Consider the following 20,431-nt stretch of genomic DNA (forward strand, 5'->3'; position numbering starts at 1 on the left):
GATCTCAGAATGGAAAATGAGTGTTGATTTTTGTAGATAAGGCATAGCTTACATGTGGACAGCCGAATGGAAGGCGCCTCCAGAAACATTCTGTCTGCAAGTCCCTTCTGAGGTGATGAGGGCACTGTAGGACAAAGAACCATAGAGAGTGAACACCCTGGCACAACATTGTCCTTCTTATCCCGTCCTTTTCTATAACTTTGTTGTATTTTGTTTTCTTACCGTAAGGCGTGCTTCTGCACCCTCGAACTATCTTCACTGTCTTAGCAATCAAGCGCTGCAACGGTGAAACAAGGTAGCTTATATAGCCAATAGTTTACAGACACAAAGAGAAGACAACTTAGGTAAGGGCTGAGGGATGGTAATCTCCAGCACATCTACAGGATGTGAAAGTATAAAAGTTAGGCTAGACAACTCACCATTTTCTCAAAATTGACCAGTTTGTCCGTGTAGTTATTGTTTCCCTCATGGATGAATGTCATGTCTAGAGGTAGGTACAGTTGGTGAACGGAATGACGTACTGGTTCAGTACAGGGTCATGTTGAATTAACTCAGGTATTGAATGTTACGTCTGTCACGAGGCTAAGAAAGCATTATTACCTTTGAGTAGCAGGGGCATGAAGGGGATGTAGGGAGGACTGAGCTTTGCCACAGCCAGTCTGTACGCTCTGTGATTACGTGATGGATCCTGACACATTTAACAGAAATAAAAACAATTTGCCATTAGTTGTAGATTAATATAATTTTATTGGTCAATTGCACACAAGGTCCATCCAAAATTAGCTTTAAACCCAACCCCTTCGTAAGACACACATGCATCTTTTGATGGGAGAGGTGCGGGGGGGCTGCCACACTGGTTGCTGGCTTGCCTCGCTAACCGCTAGGCTACCTGCCACTTATATGCAAGTTTACATTTATTGGGATAAATCTTGTCCTGGAGGCAGACCTGAGCGATTTCCACAAGATGGGCCAGCTGAAAAGTCAAAATTGGCTATACACAGAGTATACAAAATATTAAGAACACCATGACCGACTGATCAGGTGAAAGCTATGATCCCTTATCGATGCCACTTGTTAAATCCACTTCAATTAGTGTAGATGAACGAGAGGAGACAGGTTAAAGGATTTTGTTTGCCTTGAGACAGTTGAGACATGGATTGTATATGGCAAGACAAAATATTTAAGTGCCTTTGAACGGGGTATGGTAGTAGGTGCCAGGCACACTGGTTTGTGTCAGGAACTGCAACGCTGCTGGGTTTTTCACACTCAACAGTTTCCTGTGTATATCAAGAATGGTCCACCATCCAAAGGGCATCCAGACAACTTTGGGAAGCATTGGAGTTAACATGGGCCAGCATCAATGTTCCCTCTAAGCTGCGCACCACTCCCCCGGGACTGCTGCGCAGAAGAAATATCAGCCCGTGCAGAGAAGCACGAGATTTAACTTCACTCAACTTTCTAGAGTTTTCCCCGTTAGTTAACACTATCAACGTTTCCCTTCACTGGGAATTGTGATCAAATCAACGCAATATTAGCCACTTTCAATGTAACTTACCAAAACAAAATGAACTATGCTAGAATTAGTATGCAAAACTAACTATGCAAGCGATTTTGTTGTAGGCAGAACACATTGGAGTAGGATTCTATTGCATTGACAGGTACGACTCAGGCCCGTACTCTACACAGACCGGTGCGTCATAACCAATCAGAGCTGCCTGTAGGCCTATATGCAAATAGACCATTGCCGTATATGGATCTGTGTCATTCACTTTGAACTGGACTGTTTTTACAGCATTAGCAGTCGTAAATAGATGCACTTGTTTTGAGATACATGTAGTAACGTTGTACATTTTGTTCATATCCTTTGCTTGTTAGTGAGTTATTAGCCCATAGATCATTTGTAGTGAGCAATAGGGGAGTGATTGCTTCCTACAAGAGCACAAAATGTGCTCTTTTTTTTAAGGTTAGGGTTAGGCATAAGGTTAGCAGTGTGGTTAGGCTTAGGTTTAAAATCAGATTTTTGGACTTTGTGGCTGTGCCAGATAGTGACAACTCTGCAGAGCTGCCTCCAGTACATGAGTCAATAAATGCCAACCTGCTAATTATATAGGAAATATATCTATTGAAAACATGTTTACATATTACAATAGGAGGAAAACATGATTCATACACACAATGGAAATGAAGTGGAGGGATTGTCAAGTGGCCTGTGATGTCACCGGTCATTATCAATGATATACAATGGAACACTGCTATATAGCTAGCTTGCAAGTGCGCACACATTAACTCACTCACCATTAACCTCTCGTATGCACAATAGACCCTTTTCGTCTTACTCGGCACTCTCTGTCAACAACAACAACTGTTACAACGTCTCCTCTGATATCCATTTCACATCTGTTATAATCAAACCAATTGTTATAAGCGATAACCAAAATGTAGGTCATTGTCCCTAGCAGACCTCACCTCCCAGGTCTTGTAAAGTCTCTGTACAGCACTATTACTCAGACCAAACATCACCGCAAAGAACGAGTTTAGGTTCTTCTGCTCCTTCAATCTGAAACAGGAAACACAGTCAGTAACAGCTGTGGGCAGACTAAACATGTGCATTATCTAAGTGATTATTTTATCACTTACTGGCAAAATATCTGATCTGATTGGTCAAAAGACCAATTAATAGCAAAAGGTCAGAATAAGGCTGCCTGTGTAAACGAAGGCTTGGTGCATCAGTGACCACAGACAGAGTGACATCCTTTACCAATATTTTATAAATCAGTTTAGCTGGATATGAAAACATGATTTCTGCTGGTATGTTACATTTTTTGAATATAGTCTGTTATTGTACAAAATTATACTGAGTATACCAAACATTAGGTACACTTCCTAGTATTAAGTTGCGTACCCCCTACAGGGATGCTGGCCCATGTTAACCACAATGCTTCCCACAGTTGTGTCAAGTTGGCTGGGTGTCCTTTGGGTGGTGGACCACTCTTGATACACACAGGAAACTGTTAAGTGTCAGAACCCAGCAGTGTTTCAGCAGTAGTGTTATTGTCACAAACCAATGCACCTTGCACCTACTAACACACCCTTTTCAAAGGCACTTAAATCTTTTGTCTTTCAAATCGAAGTTTATTTGTCACGTGGCCAAATACAACAGGTATTTTACAGTGAAATGCTTAATTACAGGCTCTAACTAATGGTGTTGCAAAAATAAAAAAGGTTTGTGTGTGTGTGTAGGTAAGTAAAGAAATAAAACAACAGTTAAAAGACATTTGAAAAAAGAGTAGCAAGGCTATATACAGACACCTGTTATTCAGGCTTATTGAGGTAGTATGTACATGTAGGTATCGTTAAAGTGACTGTGCACAGAGAACAGAGAGTAGCAGAAGTGTAAAAAAAGGGGTTGGCGGGTGGTGGGACACATTGCAGATAACCCGGTTAGCCAATGTGCGGGAGCACTGGTTGATCGGGCCAATTTAGGTAGTATGTACATGAATGTATAGTTAAAGTGACTATGCATATAAGATAAACAGAGAGTCGCAGCAGCGTAAAAGAGGGGTTGGGGGGGCACACAATGCAAATAGTCCGGGTAACCATTTGGTTACCTGTTCAGGGGTCTTATGGCTTGGGGATAAAAACTGTTGAGAAGCCTTTTTGTCCTAGACTTGGTACTCCGGTACCGCTTTCCATGTGGTAGTAGAGAGAACAGTCTATGACTGGGGTGGCTGGGGTCTTTGACAATTTTTAGGGCCTTCCTCTGACATCACCTGGTGTAGAGTTCCTGGATGGCAGGCAGCTTTGCCCCAGTGATGTACTGGGCCGTATGCACTACCCTCTGAAGTGCCTTGCGGTCGGAGGCCGAGCAATTGCCGTAGCAGGCAGTGATGCAACCGGTCAGGATGCTCTCGATGTTGCAGCTGTAGAACCTTTTGAGGATCTCAGGACCCATGCCAAATCTTTTTAGTTTCCTGAGGGGGAAAAGGCTTTGTTGTGCCTTCTTCACGACTGCCTTGGTGTGTTTGGACCAATCTAGTTTGTTGTTGATGTGGACACCAAGGAACTTGAAGCTCTCAACCTGCTCCACTACAGCCCCGTCGATGAGAATGGGGATGTGCTCGGTGCTCCTTTTCCTGTAGTCCACAATCATCTTCTTAGTCTTGGAGAGATTGTTATTCTGGCACCACATGGCCAGGTCTCTGACCTCCTCCCTATAGGCTGTCTCGTTGTTGTCGTAGATCAGGTCTACCACTGTTGTGTCGTCAGCAAACTTAATGATGGTGTTGGAGTCGTGCCTGGCCATGCAGTCGTGGGTGTACACGAGGGGACTGAGCACGCACCCCTGGGGAGCTCCAGTGTTGAGGATCAGCATGGCAGATGTGTTGCTACCTACCCTCAACACCTGGGGCGGCCTGTCAGGTAGTCCAGGATTCAGTTGCAGAGGGAGGTGTTTAGTCCCAGGATCCTTAGCTTGGTGATAACCTTTGAGTGTACTATGGTGTTGAACGCTGAGCTGTAGTCAATGAACAGCATTCTCACATAGGTGTTCCTTTTGTCCAGGTGGGAAAGGGCAGTGTGGAGTGCAATAGAGATGGCATCATCTGTGGATCTGTTCCCATTCACCCTCTGAATGGCACACATACACAATCCATGTCTCAATTGTCTCAAGGCTTAAAAATCATTCTTTAACCTGCCTCCTCCCCTTCATCTACAGTCGTGGCCAAAAGTTTTGAGAATGACACAAATATACATTTTCACAAAGTCTGCTGCCTCAGTTTGAATGATGGCAATTTGCATATACTCCAGAATGTTATGAAGAGTGATCAGATTAATTACAATTAATTGCAAAGTCCCTCTTTGCCATGCAAAATGAACTGAATCCCAAAAAACATTTCCACTGCATTTCAGCCCTGCCACAAAAGGACCAGCTGTCATCATGTCAGTGATTCTCTTGTTAACACAGGTGTGAGTGTTGACGAGGACAAGGCTGGAGATCACTCTGTCATGCTGATTGAGTTTGAATAACAGACTGTAAGCTTCAAAAGGAGAGTGACGCTTGGAATCGTTCTTCTTCCTCTGTCAACCATGGTTACCTGCAAGGAAACACGTGCCGTCATCATTGCTTTGCACAAAAAGGGCTTCACAGGCAAGGATATTGCTGCCAGTAAGATTGCACCTAAATCAACCATTTATCAGATAATCAAGAACTTCAAGGAAAGTGGTTCAATTGTTGTGAAGAATGCTTCAAGGGCGCCCAAGAAAGTCCAGCAAGCGTCAGGACCGTCTCCTAAAGTTGATTCAGCTGCGGGATCGGGGCACCACCAGTACAGCGCTTGCTCAGGAATGGCAGCAGGCAGGTGTGAGTGCATCTGCACGCACAGTGAGGCGAAGAGTTTTGCAGGATGGCCTGGTGTCAAGAAGGGCAGCAAAAGGAGCCACTTCTCCCCAGTAAAAACATCAGGAACAGACTGATATTCTGCAAAAGGTACAGGAATTGGACTGCTGAGGACTGGGGTAAAGTCATTTTCTCTGATGAATCCCCTTTCCGATTGTTTGGGGCATCTGGAAAAAAGTTTTTCCGGAGAAGACAAGGTAAGCGCTACCATCAGTCCTGTGTCATGCCAACAGTAAAGCATCCTGAGACCATTCATGTGTGGGCTCACTTCTCAGCCAAGGGAGTGGGCTCACTCACAATTATGCCTACGAACACAGGCATGAATAAATAATGGTACCAACACATCCTCCGAGAGCAACTTCTCCCAACCATCCAGGAACAGTTTGGTGACGAACAATGCCTTTTCCAGCATGATGGAGCACCTTGCCATAAGGCAAAAGTGATAACTAAGTGGCTCGGGGAACAAAACATCTATATTTTGGGTCCATGGCCAGGAAACTCCCCAGACCTTAATCCCATTGAGAATTTGTGGTCAATCCTCAAGAGGCGGATGGACAAACAAAACCCCACAAATTCTAACGAACTCCAAGCATTGATTATGCAAGAATGGGCTGCCATCACCCTTCTTGAAAAAGAAGGGTCAATACTGCAAATATTGACTCTTTGCATCAACTTCATGTAGTTGTCAATAAAAGTCTTTGACACTTATGAAATGCATGTAATTATACTTCAGTATTCCATAGTAACATCTGACAAAAAATATCTAAAGACACTGAGGCACCAGACTGTGAAAATTGATATTTGTGTAATTCTAAAAACCTTTGGCCACGACTGTACGCTAATGGATGTGGATTTAACTAGTGACATCAATAAGGGATCAAAGCTTTCACCTGGATTCAGCCCATCAGTCTATCATAGAAAGACCAGGTGTTCTTAATGTTTTGTATACTCAGTGTAGTATACTGTTCTATGTAGATAGTTACCCCTAAGATAACCTAATAATGAATCTACAATTTACAAGGTAAGCTGTGTTTTAATTTGTCACTCACACGGCGGCTATCTTGATGAACTTCTTGAGCAGCATGGCTCTCTTGACCAGGTCAGTACACAGACACACCTCTGTCACCACCCAGTACTGCACCTCGTTGAAGCGATGCACGAAACGCTCCAGGTTAGCTGTGGTGGCACCCGGGAATTTATGTCGCCCAAATATATAGTAGACTAATTCCACCTGATGGGAGAGAGACATTTATTTACCATCCACATGTACTGTAGCGGACAAATCGAAAGCTACTTATATGGACCTGAATACTGTATATGAAGCAAACATCCAATGGACTAAGGGCTTGATTCAATACGTAGCACTGAATCGCTGCGCTACAGCGCGATAGAAATGTAAACTCAAGACTGCATTCACTTTAAACGCTGTATAGGTTGGCCCAATTGGAAATTACTTTCACATTTAAATAGTGCTATAGCGCTGAACTTCAGCAATACAGATTGAATCGAGCCCTAAACCTTCAATTTTGCATAACATTTGAACCGGACTTGAACTTGATTTCCTTGGCAAACAGCCCACTGGGCCCAGACGACAATTAAGCATCTATTCCATTTTGGGTGAACGTAATTTTATTGAAATTATGTGCAAACAACATCGATTCAACCAGTGTGTGCCCAGTGGGAAGCGTATTGACCTCAATGGGAAAACCTGGTTAAATCAACGTTACATAAAGAGGCGTGTGTGTCAGATGAAACATGTGGCTGATACATCAGTTGAGGAGATGTTCTGATGGCTGATATGATGCTGCAGTAGCAGTTATCAGATTGAAGATGTCAGAGAAAGGATAACTTAGACATGCCTGAGTGACAGACAGCAAATCCTTTAGCCCCGTTTATACTACATGCGTCCTGTAAAATGTCCACATTCTGATTGTCACTTTTTCAGACGATTAAAAGACACATTGGGAACTGACTGTGAATCGATCTTACAAGTGTAAATGGACAAGATCAATACAAGATCAGGACGAAGGATAGATGTTAGCACGAAGACAGCTCACATCTGGGTAACCTTGCCTCGTTGCACTAGCTACCTACCAGAGTGCATACACACGTGAGATAGATGTCATGCCCTTAAAGACCTTACATGCCCTTATCCAGGGATACTCAGTTTCTCCACTTTTAACTTTTGTCCTGCTGGTCCCAAATCCATAACTCCCACTTCACAATATTGGCACAGCTCTGGCATGGCCTCACCTCGTTTCCTTCCTTACCTCGTGCATGGCGGTGAACAGTTCCCAGTCGTAGTTGGTGAGCTGGCTGGCGATGTCCTTGGGACACATCTGCTCCCAAGTGTCCATGGTGCTCTGATCAGGACCCTGCTGCTCCTTCAGGGGTGTCTGTGAAGGTGCCAGAGAACAACCATCCAAAATAATGACATGACATCATGATACTGGACCTTAGGGGGGCATTCACACAAACATCTACAGTATGCTATGATGACTGTCTGGGTGTGTTGTTGTCTGATTCACCATGTAGTGTAGTTATAGATATAGATAACTTGTAGCTACAGTATGTTAATCTATGCACACATGAGCGGCTATAGATGCATTATCTAGACCAGGTATACCCAAACTGGGGTATGCGTACCTCCAGGGTTAAGCGCAATGCTGTCGGAGGTACGCCAAAAAACAACAACAATTTCTTCACATTTTCAAACAGTTCATTTATATTATCCAACAGGGCTATACATTTTGGTGAGTTTTTTTTCTCGTCTTGAGTAGCCTCGTTTCACTGACAAAAATAAAATTAAACCATCTAGTGTTCAGCGAAATAACAACACAATTTCAAATACAGGTAGCCTAGTCAAATAATGAACATCACATTAGCCATTACTCTCTCACAGGAATTCCACTAACGGTCCGTATGTAGCCAAACGTAGCTGCTGCTCATTCCGTTTGCTCTAAAATTGAAACATTGTTTTAAAAAAGTAAGCCGCATCCATAGAGACACATAGCAGCTATACTGGTAATACTGCTACTACCAGCAGTACTACACCTGCACCTATCGACGACACAAGTTGTTCTGCTTCCACGAGCACATCCAATGCTAGCATCAGTAATTTTACAGTTGTTGTTTGCCCAGCTAGCATGGACACTGACATGCTGACCAGACCAGACACGTCGCGTGGGTGAGCGTCGCAAAATAAATGTAGAAATCCATGTTATTCAATTATTGCACCCACACTGCTGGCGCGCGCCAACGAGCGTCTGTGTTGCCAAGGACTAAAATAGAAGTAATTCCTGTTTCTGACGCAGATCGCACTGAAAGTCCTGCCTCTCCCATCTCCTCATTGGTTTATAGAAGCTGGATACCCACGTGACATCTCCTCATTGGTTATTCCTACGTGGATGATTGAAAGACAAACTTTGTTCCAGGTTGTTGTGGTAATACTATCAAAGTTTAGATGCGATCACCATATAAGTTCAAAGCTGAAAAAGCCTGGAAGGAGGAGAGATGACTAGAAATGATTCGGTTGGCCGTTTTATGTGTGGATTAATTGTTGGAGTAGAGGTCCTTGTGCATTTCAGGTAAAATAACAACTCAATGTTTATATCCGAGGACAAATTAGCTAGCAACAACAAGCTAGCTAAATAGAACAAATTAGCTAGCAAGTGCAAGTTAACTAGCTAAATTGCCATACATGTTTAATGCTTTTCGACCTGTCCCCAAATTAATGTCATTGGTTCAGAGTTTGTTTTGATATTTTAACCTACGTGTCATGATCGCGTTTGGTGTAGGGGGACAAAATAAATGTATGCACGATAGCGCACGATGGCGGGGAAAGCACCAAGCTACTGCCCCCTTACCAGAGAAAGCACCGAACAACAGACAGGGACGTTGGACCATCGAAGAGGCGCAAATATGATGAGAACTACATTGATTTGAGGTTCACTTATATTGGGAGTAGTGCACCCAATATGTGAGACGCCACGTTGTGTTATACAGTGCCTTGCGAAAGTATTCGGCCCCCTTGAACTTTGCGACCTTTTGCCACATTTCAGGCTTCAAACATAAAAATATAAAACTGTATTTTTTTGTGAAGAATCAACAACAAGTGGGACACAATCATGAAGTGGAACAACATTTATTGGATATTTCAAACTTTTTTAACAAATCAAAAACTGAAAAATTGGGCGTGCAAAATTATTCAGCCCCTTTACTTTCAGTGTAGCAAACTCTCTCCAGAAGTTCAGTGAGGATCTCTGAATGATCCAATGTTGACCAAATGACTAATGATGATAAATACAATCCACCTGTGTGTAATCAAGTCTCCGTATAAATGCACCTGCACTGTGATTAGACACAGTCTAATCTTGCCAAGAAACTGAAGCTCTCGTACAACGCTGTGTACTACTCCCTTCACAGAACAGCACAAACTGGCTCTAACCAAAATGGAAAGACTGGGAGGTCCCAAGGCACAACTGAACAAGAGGACAAGTATATTAGAGTGTCTAGTTTGAGAAACAGATAAGTCCTCAACTGTCAGCTTCATTAAACAGTACCCGCAAAACAACAAAGTTAACCTTTTACACTGTAGTCTCAACGTCAACAGTAAAGAGGCGACTCTGGGATGCTGACCTTCTGGGCAGAGTTGCCAAGAAAAAAACATATCTCTGACTGGCCAATAAAAAGAAAATATGGGGAAAGAACACAACGCTGGACAGAGGAACTCTGCCTAGAAGGCCAGCATCCCGGTGTCGCCTCTTCACTGTTGACGTTGAGACTACAGTGTAAAAGGTTAACTTTGTTAAAGCAAATCCCCTGAACTCTCGTGCATTTTCTACACTATGCAATGATATGGGCAGCGACCATGTAACACTTTTACAACATACCGAAGTGCGCTGGTTATCAAGGGGCAAAGTATTGACACTTTTTTAAATTGAGAGACGAGCTTAACGTTTTCTTTACTGACCATAATTTTCACTCGTCTGACAGCGTGCATGATGACGAGTTTCTCACACGACTGGCCTATCTGGGTGATGTTTTTTCCTTGCCTGAACAATCTAAATCTAGGATTACAGGGACTCTCCGCAACTATATTCAATGTGCGGGACAAAATTGAGGCTAAGAAGTTGGAGCTCTTCTCTGTCTGCATTAACAAGGACAACACACAGGTCTTCCAGCATTGTATGATTTTTTGTATGTAAATGAACTCAAGCTTACGGACAATGTCAAACGTGATATAGTGAAGCACCTGAGTGAGTTGGTTGCGCAATTACGCAGGTACTTTCCCGAAATGGATGACACAAACAACAGGATTCGTTATCCCTTTCATGCCCTGCCTCCAGTCCACTTACCGATTTCTGAACAAGAGAGACTCATCAAAATTACAACAAGCGAATCTGTGAAAATTGAATTTAATCAGAAGCCACTGCCAGATTTCTGGATTGGGCTGCGCTCAGAGTATCCTGCCTTGGCAAATCGCGCTGTTAAGACACTGATGCCCTTTGCAACCTTGTACCTATGTGAGTGGATTCTCGGCCCTCACTAGCATGAAAACTAAATACAGGCACAGACTATGTGTATAAAATGATTTAAGACTGAGAGTCTCTCCATTAGTTATTCACAATTTTCGATGAACAAATATAGTTAGTTATATGCAAGATGGCTAAATAAAGAGTAAAATTATTATTTGTGCCCTGGTCCTATAAGAGTTCTTTGTCACTTCCCATGAGCCGGGTTGTGACAACACACTCTTAAGTTTTAATAAATGTATTGTATAGTGTGTGTGTGGCAGGCTTACAATAATGGCAAAAAAAACATTTGAGAGTGTGCTGACCGTGGTGCTAGAGGGGGTACGCAGCTGGAGGTTGAATGTTTGAAGGGGTACGGGACTATAAAAAGTTTGGGAACCACTGATCTAGACTATAGTCAAACCATTTCACCTTGGAGTTACACCGTTGTATAGTATTGGCTACGTTATCTTATATTGATAAGCAGTGGTGAGCTACTGATCTCTGACTGGGTGGCAGGTAGCCTAGTGGTTAGAGAGTTGGACAAGTGACCGAAAGGTTGCAAGATTGAATCCCTGAGCTGACAAGGTAAAAATATGTAGTTCTGCCCCTGAACAAGGCAGTTAAACCCACTGTCCTAGGCCGTCACTGAAAGTAAGAATTTGTTCATAACTGACTTGCCTAGTTAAATAATGGTATTTTTTAAATATATATATTTTTTTACAGCAGACAGAAATGGATAAGTAGGTGACGAGGGGAGGTTATGACTCACCAGTTGTTCCACCTGGCTGGCGGAGCAGAGGAACAGTCTCTCATTCAGCCCCAGGGAGGTGTAGACTGCTGTGGTATCTAGCTTCAGCTGAGTCCTGTCTATGATACAGCAAACACAAACCATTTAATACAGCTCACAGACATTCCCCAACGTATCAACACTCACTGAGCGCTACACATTATTTCAATAAAACATACCTCCATAAAATATCTGCCGTTTCCAGCTACAATAGTCATTTACAACATTAACAATGTCTACACTGTATTTCTGATCAATTTGATGTTATTTTAATAGACAAATAATGTGCTTTTCTTTCAAAAACAAGGACATTTCTAAGTGACTCCAACCTTTTGAACGGTAGTGTATATAAAATCGTAACGTTATGAATAGTGTTGTATCAAGTGTATTAACTGATAGGGATCTGAAAATGTGGGCTTCGTATGTGTGAGACAATAGCGAAGCCTCCGGAGGCCCAATCAAGCTCCGTACCGCATCGCTATGCGCCTCTCGAATTTTGTAACAATGTAGAGGGCAACGTATAGCTCCACATTGACATGATTGGGTGACAGTAGGTGAGGGCGGAAGGTTCTGTATAAACACAACATTCGTCACATCAGTTCTGCAATGCTCCGCGAAGAGCAAAAAGTATGAATGCCCTGACTTCTGCAGAGGCCGTATCACCGTAAATGCTGCACGGCCAATACAGACGATGGATTGACCATGCAATGCCTTTATTGCATATCCTGTACAGTTGTATCTTAGAAAAGTTATTCAAATTGCTTCCAGATGACATGAAGAGCCACCCACCTCCCTTGGAATTCATTTTGACCAGGACGTGGTCTCCTCCTGGGTTTACCAGCGATGACATCACTTCCTGAACAGAGGTGTTCACTGGCAGCATCAGCGTGACTGACGTATGGTCTGGCCGAAATATCTCATACAATACTAGGAAACACAGAGACATGGGAGAAGACATTTTGCATTAAAACAAAGCATAGAAACAATCATTAATACCGACCAATCTGTAAGTGCCTTTCATGGTTACAGTGGGTTGTGAATGTTTAACCAATAGCAATAAACAATAAAACATTTAGCATTTTGTGTCATTATAGAAAAGGCATAGTTCAGGACATTACCATACTATTCAAGACATAGTTATTATCATGCTATGGTTGACATAACTCGTAGTAGTCTCACTGACCTTTGTCCTGTGATCTGATTGGCAGGCACTTCCCTACTGGCTCCTCACAACTGGAGAACCAGTCAAACTGATGGTGACAAATAACACACAGAGTACGTCAGCCACAACTGTGGCTTTTCATTTCTCTATGTTTGTTATGCTTTTATATATTTTAGCTCAGGGAGGCGTTATGTGCTGTCTACTTTTCCAGAATTTCTGTTATCTCACAATCTGCTAAAGTAGTAAAGGGGGTATGTAATGTGGTAATAACCAGAGGAGCAGAAGTACACTACATGACCAGAAGTATGTGGACACCTGCTCGTCGAACATCTCATTCCAAAATCATGGGAATTAATATGAAGTTGGTCCCCCCTTTGCTCTAATAACAGCCTCCACTCTTCTGGGAAGACTTTCCACTAGACTTGCTTCCATTCAGCCACAACAGCATTAGTGAGGTCGGCACTGATGTTGGGCGATTAGGCCTGGCTCACAGTCGGAGTTACAATTCATCCCAAAAGTGTTTGATCGGGTTGAAGTCAGTGCTCTGTGCAGGCCAGTCAAGTTCTTACACACCAATCTCGACAAACCATTTCTGTATGGACATCGCTTCGTGCACGAGAGCATTGTCATGCTGAAACAGGAAAGGGCCTTCCCCAAACTTTTTGCACAGAATCGTCCAGAATGTCATTGTACATTGCTGTAGTGTTAAGATTTCCCTTCACTGGAACTAAGGGGCCTAGCCCAAACCATGAAAAACAGCCCCAGACCATTATTCCTCCTCCACCAAATTTTACAGTTGGCACAATGCATTGGGGCAGGTAGCGTTCTCCTGGCATCCACCAAACCCAGATTCGTCTGTCGAACGTTTCCACTGTTCCAGAGTCCAATGGTGGTGAGCTTTACACCACTCCAGCTGACGCTTGGCATTACGTGTAACAGTATAACTTTAGACCGTCCCTACGCCCATACCCAGGCGCGAACCAGGGACCCTCTGCACACATCAACAACAGTCACCCACAAAGCATCGTTACCCATCGCTCCACAAAAGCCGCGGCCCTTGCAGAGCAAGGGGAACCACTACTCCAAGGTCTCAGAGCAAGTGACGTCACCGATTGAAACGCTATTTAGCGCGCACCACCGCTGACTAGCTAGCCGTTTCACATCCGTTACACTCACCACCCTTTTGACCTTCCTCCTTTTCCGCAGCAACCAGTGATCCGGGTCAACAGCATCAATGTAACAGTATAACTTTAGACCGTCCCCTCGCCCATACCCGGGTGCGAACCAGGGACCCTCTGCACACATCAACAACAGTCACCCACGAAGCATCGTTACCCATCGCTCCACAAAAGCCGCGGCCCTTGCAGAGCAAGGGGAACCACTACTTCAAGGTCTCAGAGCAAGTGACGTCACCGATTGAAACGCTATTTAGCGCGCACCACCGCTGACTAGCTAGCCGTTTCACATCCGTTACATACGCATGGTGATTTTAGGTTTGTGTGAGGCTGCTTGGCCATGGAAACCAATTTCATGAAGCTCCTTGTGCAGTTCTTGTGCTGACGTTGCTTCCAGAGGCAGTTTGGAACCCGGTAGTGAGTGTTGCAACTGAGGACAGGCGATTTTTACGCACTACATGCTTCTGCACTCAGCTGTCCCGTTCTTTGAGCTTGTGTGGCCAACCACTTCACGGCTGAGCCATTATTGCTCCTCAAAGTTTCCACTTCACAATAACAGCATTTACAGTTGACCGGGGCAGCTCTAGCAGGGCAGAAATTTGACAAACATACTTTTTGGAAAGGTGGCATCCTATGACGGTGCCACATTGAAAGTCACTGAGCTCTTCAGTAAGGCCATTCTACTGGCAATGTTTGTCTATGGAGATTGCATGGCGGTGTGCTCGATTTTAAACACCTGTCAGCAATGGGTGTGGCTAAAATAGCCAAATCCACTCATTTGAAGGGGAGTCCACATACTTTTGTATATATAGTGTATGTGTGCGTGCGCAAGTGATCTTTATTGAGCATGTACTCTCGTGGACAGACTACTAAAACATAACTTGAGAATCTGACAAAATTACGCAAGATTTTAGTTCTGGGTTAACCAAGATGATTCATTATAAGCATATTATTATTATTATTATAATTATTATTATAAAGTAACTTACCCTTGCCAGTGACCCAAAACCATTTTCCAGCCTGTAAAGATATTGAAAAATACAAAAACGCTAAATTAATTAAATACTCCCATCATCCTGGTTACAATACTTCATAATGTTAACAACTTGGCTGCTTCAGCTTCTGTCGACTGAGCTTCTGTCGTCTGTCTCTTCAGCAGGGGGAGCTAGATGCCTTGTTAATTTGTTTTGGTAGACAGATGAAAAAATACACTGCCATAAATGTTGGCTATGTGAGCCTCTCAAAATGTGAGTACAGTACATAGAAATAGACATAACTTAAGTTTCACATTACTGAAGTCACACCATTAATATCCAATCCAACCCATGATATATAACAGGTATCTTGACCTCATTCATTCACCTGGTCGGTTATTCTATATGACAGACTGACTGGGTGATGTGTTCCTACTCACACTCTGGTTCTCCTCCTGTCTCTGAGCTGCTCTCTCAGCATACTGGACAGACGGGAGTCACCTGACACCTCTTTCCTCAGCGTCTGTCATGCATACAATATGTTCTATATTATCTACTTTTCAGAGCCTTATATTTGGATAAATAACATTAATATAAGACTGCTATTTTTGATCCTGTGTAGATCATCTACAGATGTAATTTGAACACTTAATTTGATCACTCATTTGTTGCTGAGAATTCTTCTGCACAGCAAGAAATGTAAACTTGTAATGTATTCAAGGTTTACAAAGACTTCTAATTTCCACTTTAAAATGTCAGTCTTGATTTGCCCTAGCAAAAAATGTATCAACCCCTGCAACAATTTTTTCAATAATTAATATCCACATAATAATTCACATTTTCTGTTGCTGAAGCAAACTGTGTCAAATTATGATCCTACATCTGTATATATCTGTACATACACATCATTTCTGTGTGTTCATACCAAACTCACTCACCTCCAGGAAGTCAACAGCGATGGGGTCGTCTTTGAGCATCTGGCTGAACAGCGCCACCCACTGGCCAATCAGCTTCACTATCTTTTGCTTGGTGTTGAGGGCGTAGGCTGCCTTCTCCAGCTCTGAGCCCTCAGACGGCTCGGCAAGGTAAGTGCACTCAAGGTTAAGGAAGGGAACCTACCCATCTGAACAACAACTTAACACAGCTATTCTAGACCTAGATCGCTGTCTGAGCTCCTGTCGACTGAAGAGACGCTAGTCTGTCTCTTCAGTTTGAGGAGCTGGATGCTTTGGTTAAATTATGTTAATTTGTTGAATTTATTTCATTTAATAACATTTCAAATGTTTCATTTGTTTTTGGTAGACCAATTAAAAATACTCCCAAAAATGGTGGGTATGTGATCCACTTAAATCAGAATGTATTGTTCCCGCACATATATATTATGCAGATGTTATCGCAGGTGCAGCAAAATGCTTATGTTTGTAGCTCCAAAACAATACACACAACCCCCCCCCCCCCCCTGAAAGTATTCAGACCCCTTGACTTAGGTCCACATTTTGATAATTTACAGCCTTATTCTAAAATCTTTTAACATTTTTTTTATTTTAAATATCCTCAATCTAAACACAATACCCCATAACGACAACGGGAAAACAGTTTTTTTGAAATGTTTGCAAATGTATTATAAATAAAAACAGAAATACCTTATTTACATAAGTATTCAGACCCTTTGCTATGAGAATGGAAATTGAGCTCAGGTGCATCCTGTTTCCATTGTTAATCCTTGAAATGTTTGATTGTGTCACGCCTGTTCCCGCTCTCCCTCCCTGGCATGCGAAGGCGCCAGGCTCCCCAGCATTACGCACTCCCGCCACCTTCAGTATGCACACCAGCCTTTCCCCGTCACGTGCGTCAGCGATTAATGGACTCACCTGGACTCAATCACCTCTGTCATTACCTCCCCTATATCTGTCTGGTTCCACACTTTATTCCCTGTTGCAGCATTAATTCCTGGTTTGTTGCCTGTCTGTTTTGTATTAAATATAAACTCCCCGTATCTGCTTCTCATCTCCAGCGTCGGTCCTTACAGAATGCTGCAGCCATCTAACGAAGCATCAGGGAGTGCTGGCGTTCCGGTTGGTGGTGATGTTGGTTCCGGCGGCCGACACCGATGGAACTGGGGGTGCTTAAGCCAGCTTGTCGAGCTGTCATGCCCTAGTTGGCTCGAGAGGTTCTTGCCCCGGTTGGCTCAGAAGGCGCCCATCCCACGTCGGGCCTCAGCCTGATTGTCAGGTTTTTACACCCAGACTGCTCATCAGGCTGCTACGCCTCAGCCGGATCATCGGGCTTCCACGCCGCAGCGGGATCGTCAAGCGTTCACGCCACAGCCGGATAGTCAGGCTGCTATGCCTCTGCCGGTTCGTCGGGAATTTACGCCCAGCCGGCATGCCCAGCGCCCGTGCCTCGGCGAGCCCGTCAGGCTTGCCCAGCTGGGACACCGGGTGGCGCCCCTAGAGGGAGGGGTACTGTCACGCCTGCTCCTGCTCTCCCTCCCTGGCGGGCGAAGGCGTCAGGCTCCCTGTTTACCATTGTGCTGATGCTTTTCCCCTGTGCTGATGCTTTTCCTGGTTTGTTGCCTGTCTGTTCCATATTAAATGTCAACTCCCAGTACCTGCTTCTCATATTTAGCGTCGGCCCTTACAGATTGGAGACTGTGGTAAATTCAATTGATTGGACATGATTTGGAAAGGCACACACCTGTCTATATAAGGTCCCACAGTTGACAGTACATGTCAGGGCAAAAACCAAGCCATGAGGTCGAAGGAATTGTCCGTAGAGCTCAGAGACAGGATTAAAAACATTTCTGCAGCACTGAAAGTCCCCAAGAACACAGTGGCCTCCATCATTCTTAAATGGAAGAAGTTTGGAACCACCAAGACTCTTCCTAGAGTTGGCCGCCCGGTCATACTGAGCAATCGGGGGAGAAGGGCCTTGGTCAGGGAGGTGACCAAGAACACGATGGTCACTCTGACAGAGCTCTGTGGAGATGGGAGAACATTCTAGAACTACAACCATCTCTGCAGCACTCCACCAATCAAGCCTTTATGGTAGAGTGGCCAGACAGAAGCCACACCTCAGTAAAAGGCACATGACAGCCCGCTTGGAGTTTGCCAAAAGGCCTCTCAGCCCATGAGAAACAAGATTCTCTAGTCTGATGAATCCAAAATTAAACTCTTTGGCCTGAATGCCAAGCGTTACAACGTCTGGAGGAAACCTGGCACCATCCCTACGGTGAAGCATGGTGGTGGCAGCATCATGCTGTGGGATGTTTTTCAGCAGCAGAAACTGGGAGACTAGTCAGGATCGAGGGAAAGATGAACGGAGCAAAGTACAGAGAAACCATTAATGAAAACCTGCCCCAAAGTGCTCAGTACCTCAGACTGGGGCCAAGGTTCACCTTCAAACAGCACAATGACCCTAAGCTGACAGCCAAGACAACGCAGGAGTGGCTTCGGGACAAGTCTCTGAATGTCCTTGAGTAGCCCAGCCAGAACCTGGACTTAAATCCAAACGAACATCTCTGGAGAGACCTGAAAATAGCTGTGCAGCAATGCTCCCCATCCAACCTGACAAAGCTTGAGAGGATCTGCAGAGAAGAAGGGGAGAAACTCCCCAAATACAGGTGTGCCAAGCTTGTAGCATCATACCCAAGAAGAATCAAGGCTGTAATCACTGCCAAAGGTGCTAAAAACAAAGTACTGAGTAAAGGCTCTGAATTCTTCTGTAAATGTGATATTTCCATTTCTTATTATGAGGTATTGCGTATAGATTGAAAAGAAAAAACAAACAATTGAATCAATTTTAAAACGAGGCTGTAACGTGGAAAAGTCAAGGGGTCTGAATACTATCCCGAATGCACTGTATGGCCAGTGTTCAATGACTATGTACATAGGGCAGCAGTCTCAAAGGTGCAGAATAGAGTACCGAGTGGTAGCCGGCTAATAACAGTGACTAAGTTCAGGGCAGGGCACTGGGCGGAGGCCGGTTAGTGGTGACTATTTAACAGTCCGATAGGAGCTGGAGATAGAAGCTGTTTTTCAGTCTCTCGGTCCCAGCTTTGATGCACCTGTACTGTCTCCGCCTTCTTGATGGTAGCCGAGTGGACAGGCCGTGGATCAGGGGGCCAAGACAAATTTCTGTTGCGCCTTCTTCACCTGTGTGGATGGACCATTTCAGGTTGTCAGTGATTTGCATGCCGAGGAACGTGAAACCTTTCACCCTTTCCATGCCGAGGAACGTGAAGCTTTTCACCCTCTCCACTGCAGCCCAGTTGATGTGGATGGGGGTGTGCTCTCTCTGCTGTCTCCTGAAGTCCACAATCAGAGCCTTCATTTTGTTGACGTTGAAGGAGAGGTTATTTTCCTGGCACCACTCCGCCATGGCTGTCTCGTCATTGTTGTTAATCAGGCCTACCACTGTTGTATCGTCAGCAAACTTGATGATTGAGTTGGAGAAGTGCGTGGCTACGCAGTCATGGGTGAACAGGGAGTACAGGAGTGGGCTGAGCACGCACCCTTGTGGGGCCCCCGTGTTGAGGAACAGCGTGGCGGAGGTGTTGCTACCTGGGGTTGGCCTGTCAGGAAGTCCAGGACCAAGTTTCACAGGTCGGGGTTCAGACCAATGGCTCCAAGCAAAGTGATGAGCTTGAAGGACACTATGGTGTTGAAGGCTGAGCTGTAGTCAATGAACAGCATTCTTACATAGGTATTCCTCATGTCCAGATGGGATAGGGCAGTGTGCACTGCGATGGTGATTGCGTCATCCATGGATCTGTTGGGGCGGTATGCAAATTGAGAGCTCACAGTCCTCATGAACGGCGCTGGCCCACATTGGCGGCTCTGTGTTTTCCTCAAATAAGGTGTTTAGTTCGTCCAGGAGCGAGTCGTCGGTTTCCACGACATGGCTGGCTTTCCCTTTATAAGGACAAATTGTTGTCTCTTTATCGAGACATAATGTAAATGCTAGATTCTAGTAGATTTCGGAGGTGGAACTGCGTTAGAGCTGTCAAAAGCGTCAAATCCACAAGTGGCTTATCTTATCAAGGACGCTACTATTGGATGCAACAAAACCACCAATTTTTTATAATCTAACAAATCCCATGCAGCCATGTTAGAAGTTCATGCATCTGTGTTACAAGTTCAAGCACTTAAATGCGTGATATTCTATGTTCTACACCTCGATTAGACTGAGAATCTATAAATCCCCCCCCATCCAAATTAACATGAAAACATGCCTACACTTTCTGCTACCGTTTGAGCTTCTAACGCGGTAGGTATAATAAGGAAAGGGATGGTTTGTGACACACAAGCTCAGCCCATAGGGGCAGCAGGTAGCCTAGTGGTTAGAGTGTTGGGCCAGTAACCGAAAGGTTGCTAAATCGAATCCACGAGCTGACAAATTAAAAATTGGTCGTTCTGCCCCT

At 44.2% G+C, this 20,431-nt stretch overlaps 1 protein-coding gene across 8 annotated transcripts in view; it reads right to left on the reverse strand.

The window, feature by feature from the left end:
* The window catches only part of LOC110532567 (rap guanine nucleotide exchange factor 3), a 47,311-nt gene that overhangs the window by 830 nt on the left and 26,050 nt on the right, over positions 1-20,431 (reverse strand). For 4 of the 8 annotated variants that reach the window (XM_021616568.2, XM_021616573.2, XM_021616570.2 and 1 more), the window contains 14 exons: positions 15,948-16,098; positions 15,450-15,532; positions 15,025-15,055; positions 12,882-12,948; positions 12,488-12,625; positions 11,681-11,778; positions 7,666-7,791; positions 6,445-6,626; positions 2,467-2,557; positions 2,296-2,346; positions 601-688; positions 420-484; positions 223-277; positions 53-124 (listed from right to left, as the gene is read on the reverse strand). In XM_021616568.2, coding sequence (XP_021472243.1) covers positions 53-124; positions 223-277; positions 420-484; positions 601-688; positions 2,296-2,346; positions 2,467-2,557; positions 6,445-6,626; positions 7,666-7,791; positions 11,681-11,778; positions 12,488-12,625; positions 12,882-12,948; positions 15,025-15,055; positions 15,450-15,532; positions 15,948-16,098 — 1,298 coding nt within the window. Of the gene's footprint in view, positions 1-52; positions 125-222; positions 300-419; positions 485-600; positions 689-2,295; positions 2,347-2,466; positions 2,558-6,444; positions 6,627-7,665; positions 7,792-11,680; positions 11,779-12,487; positions 12,626-12,881; positions 12,949-15,024; positions 15,056-15,449; positions 15,533-15,947; positions 16,099-20,431 lie in introns of those variants that run through there. The other 4 variants (XR_005053312.1, XM_021616572.2, XR_002474855.2 and 1 more) reach the window with 4 other exon arrangements.

The sequence above is a fragment of the Oncorhynchus mykiss genome, chromosome 9, assembly GCF_013265735.2.
Source record: "Oncorhynchus mykiss isolate Arlee chromosome 9, USDA_OmykA_1.1, whole genome shotgun sequence".
Taxonomy (NCBI): domain Eukaryota; kingdom Metazoa; phylum Chordata; class Actinopteri; order Salmoniformes; family Salmonidae; genus Oncorhynchus; species Oncorhynchus mykiss.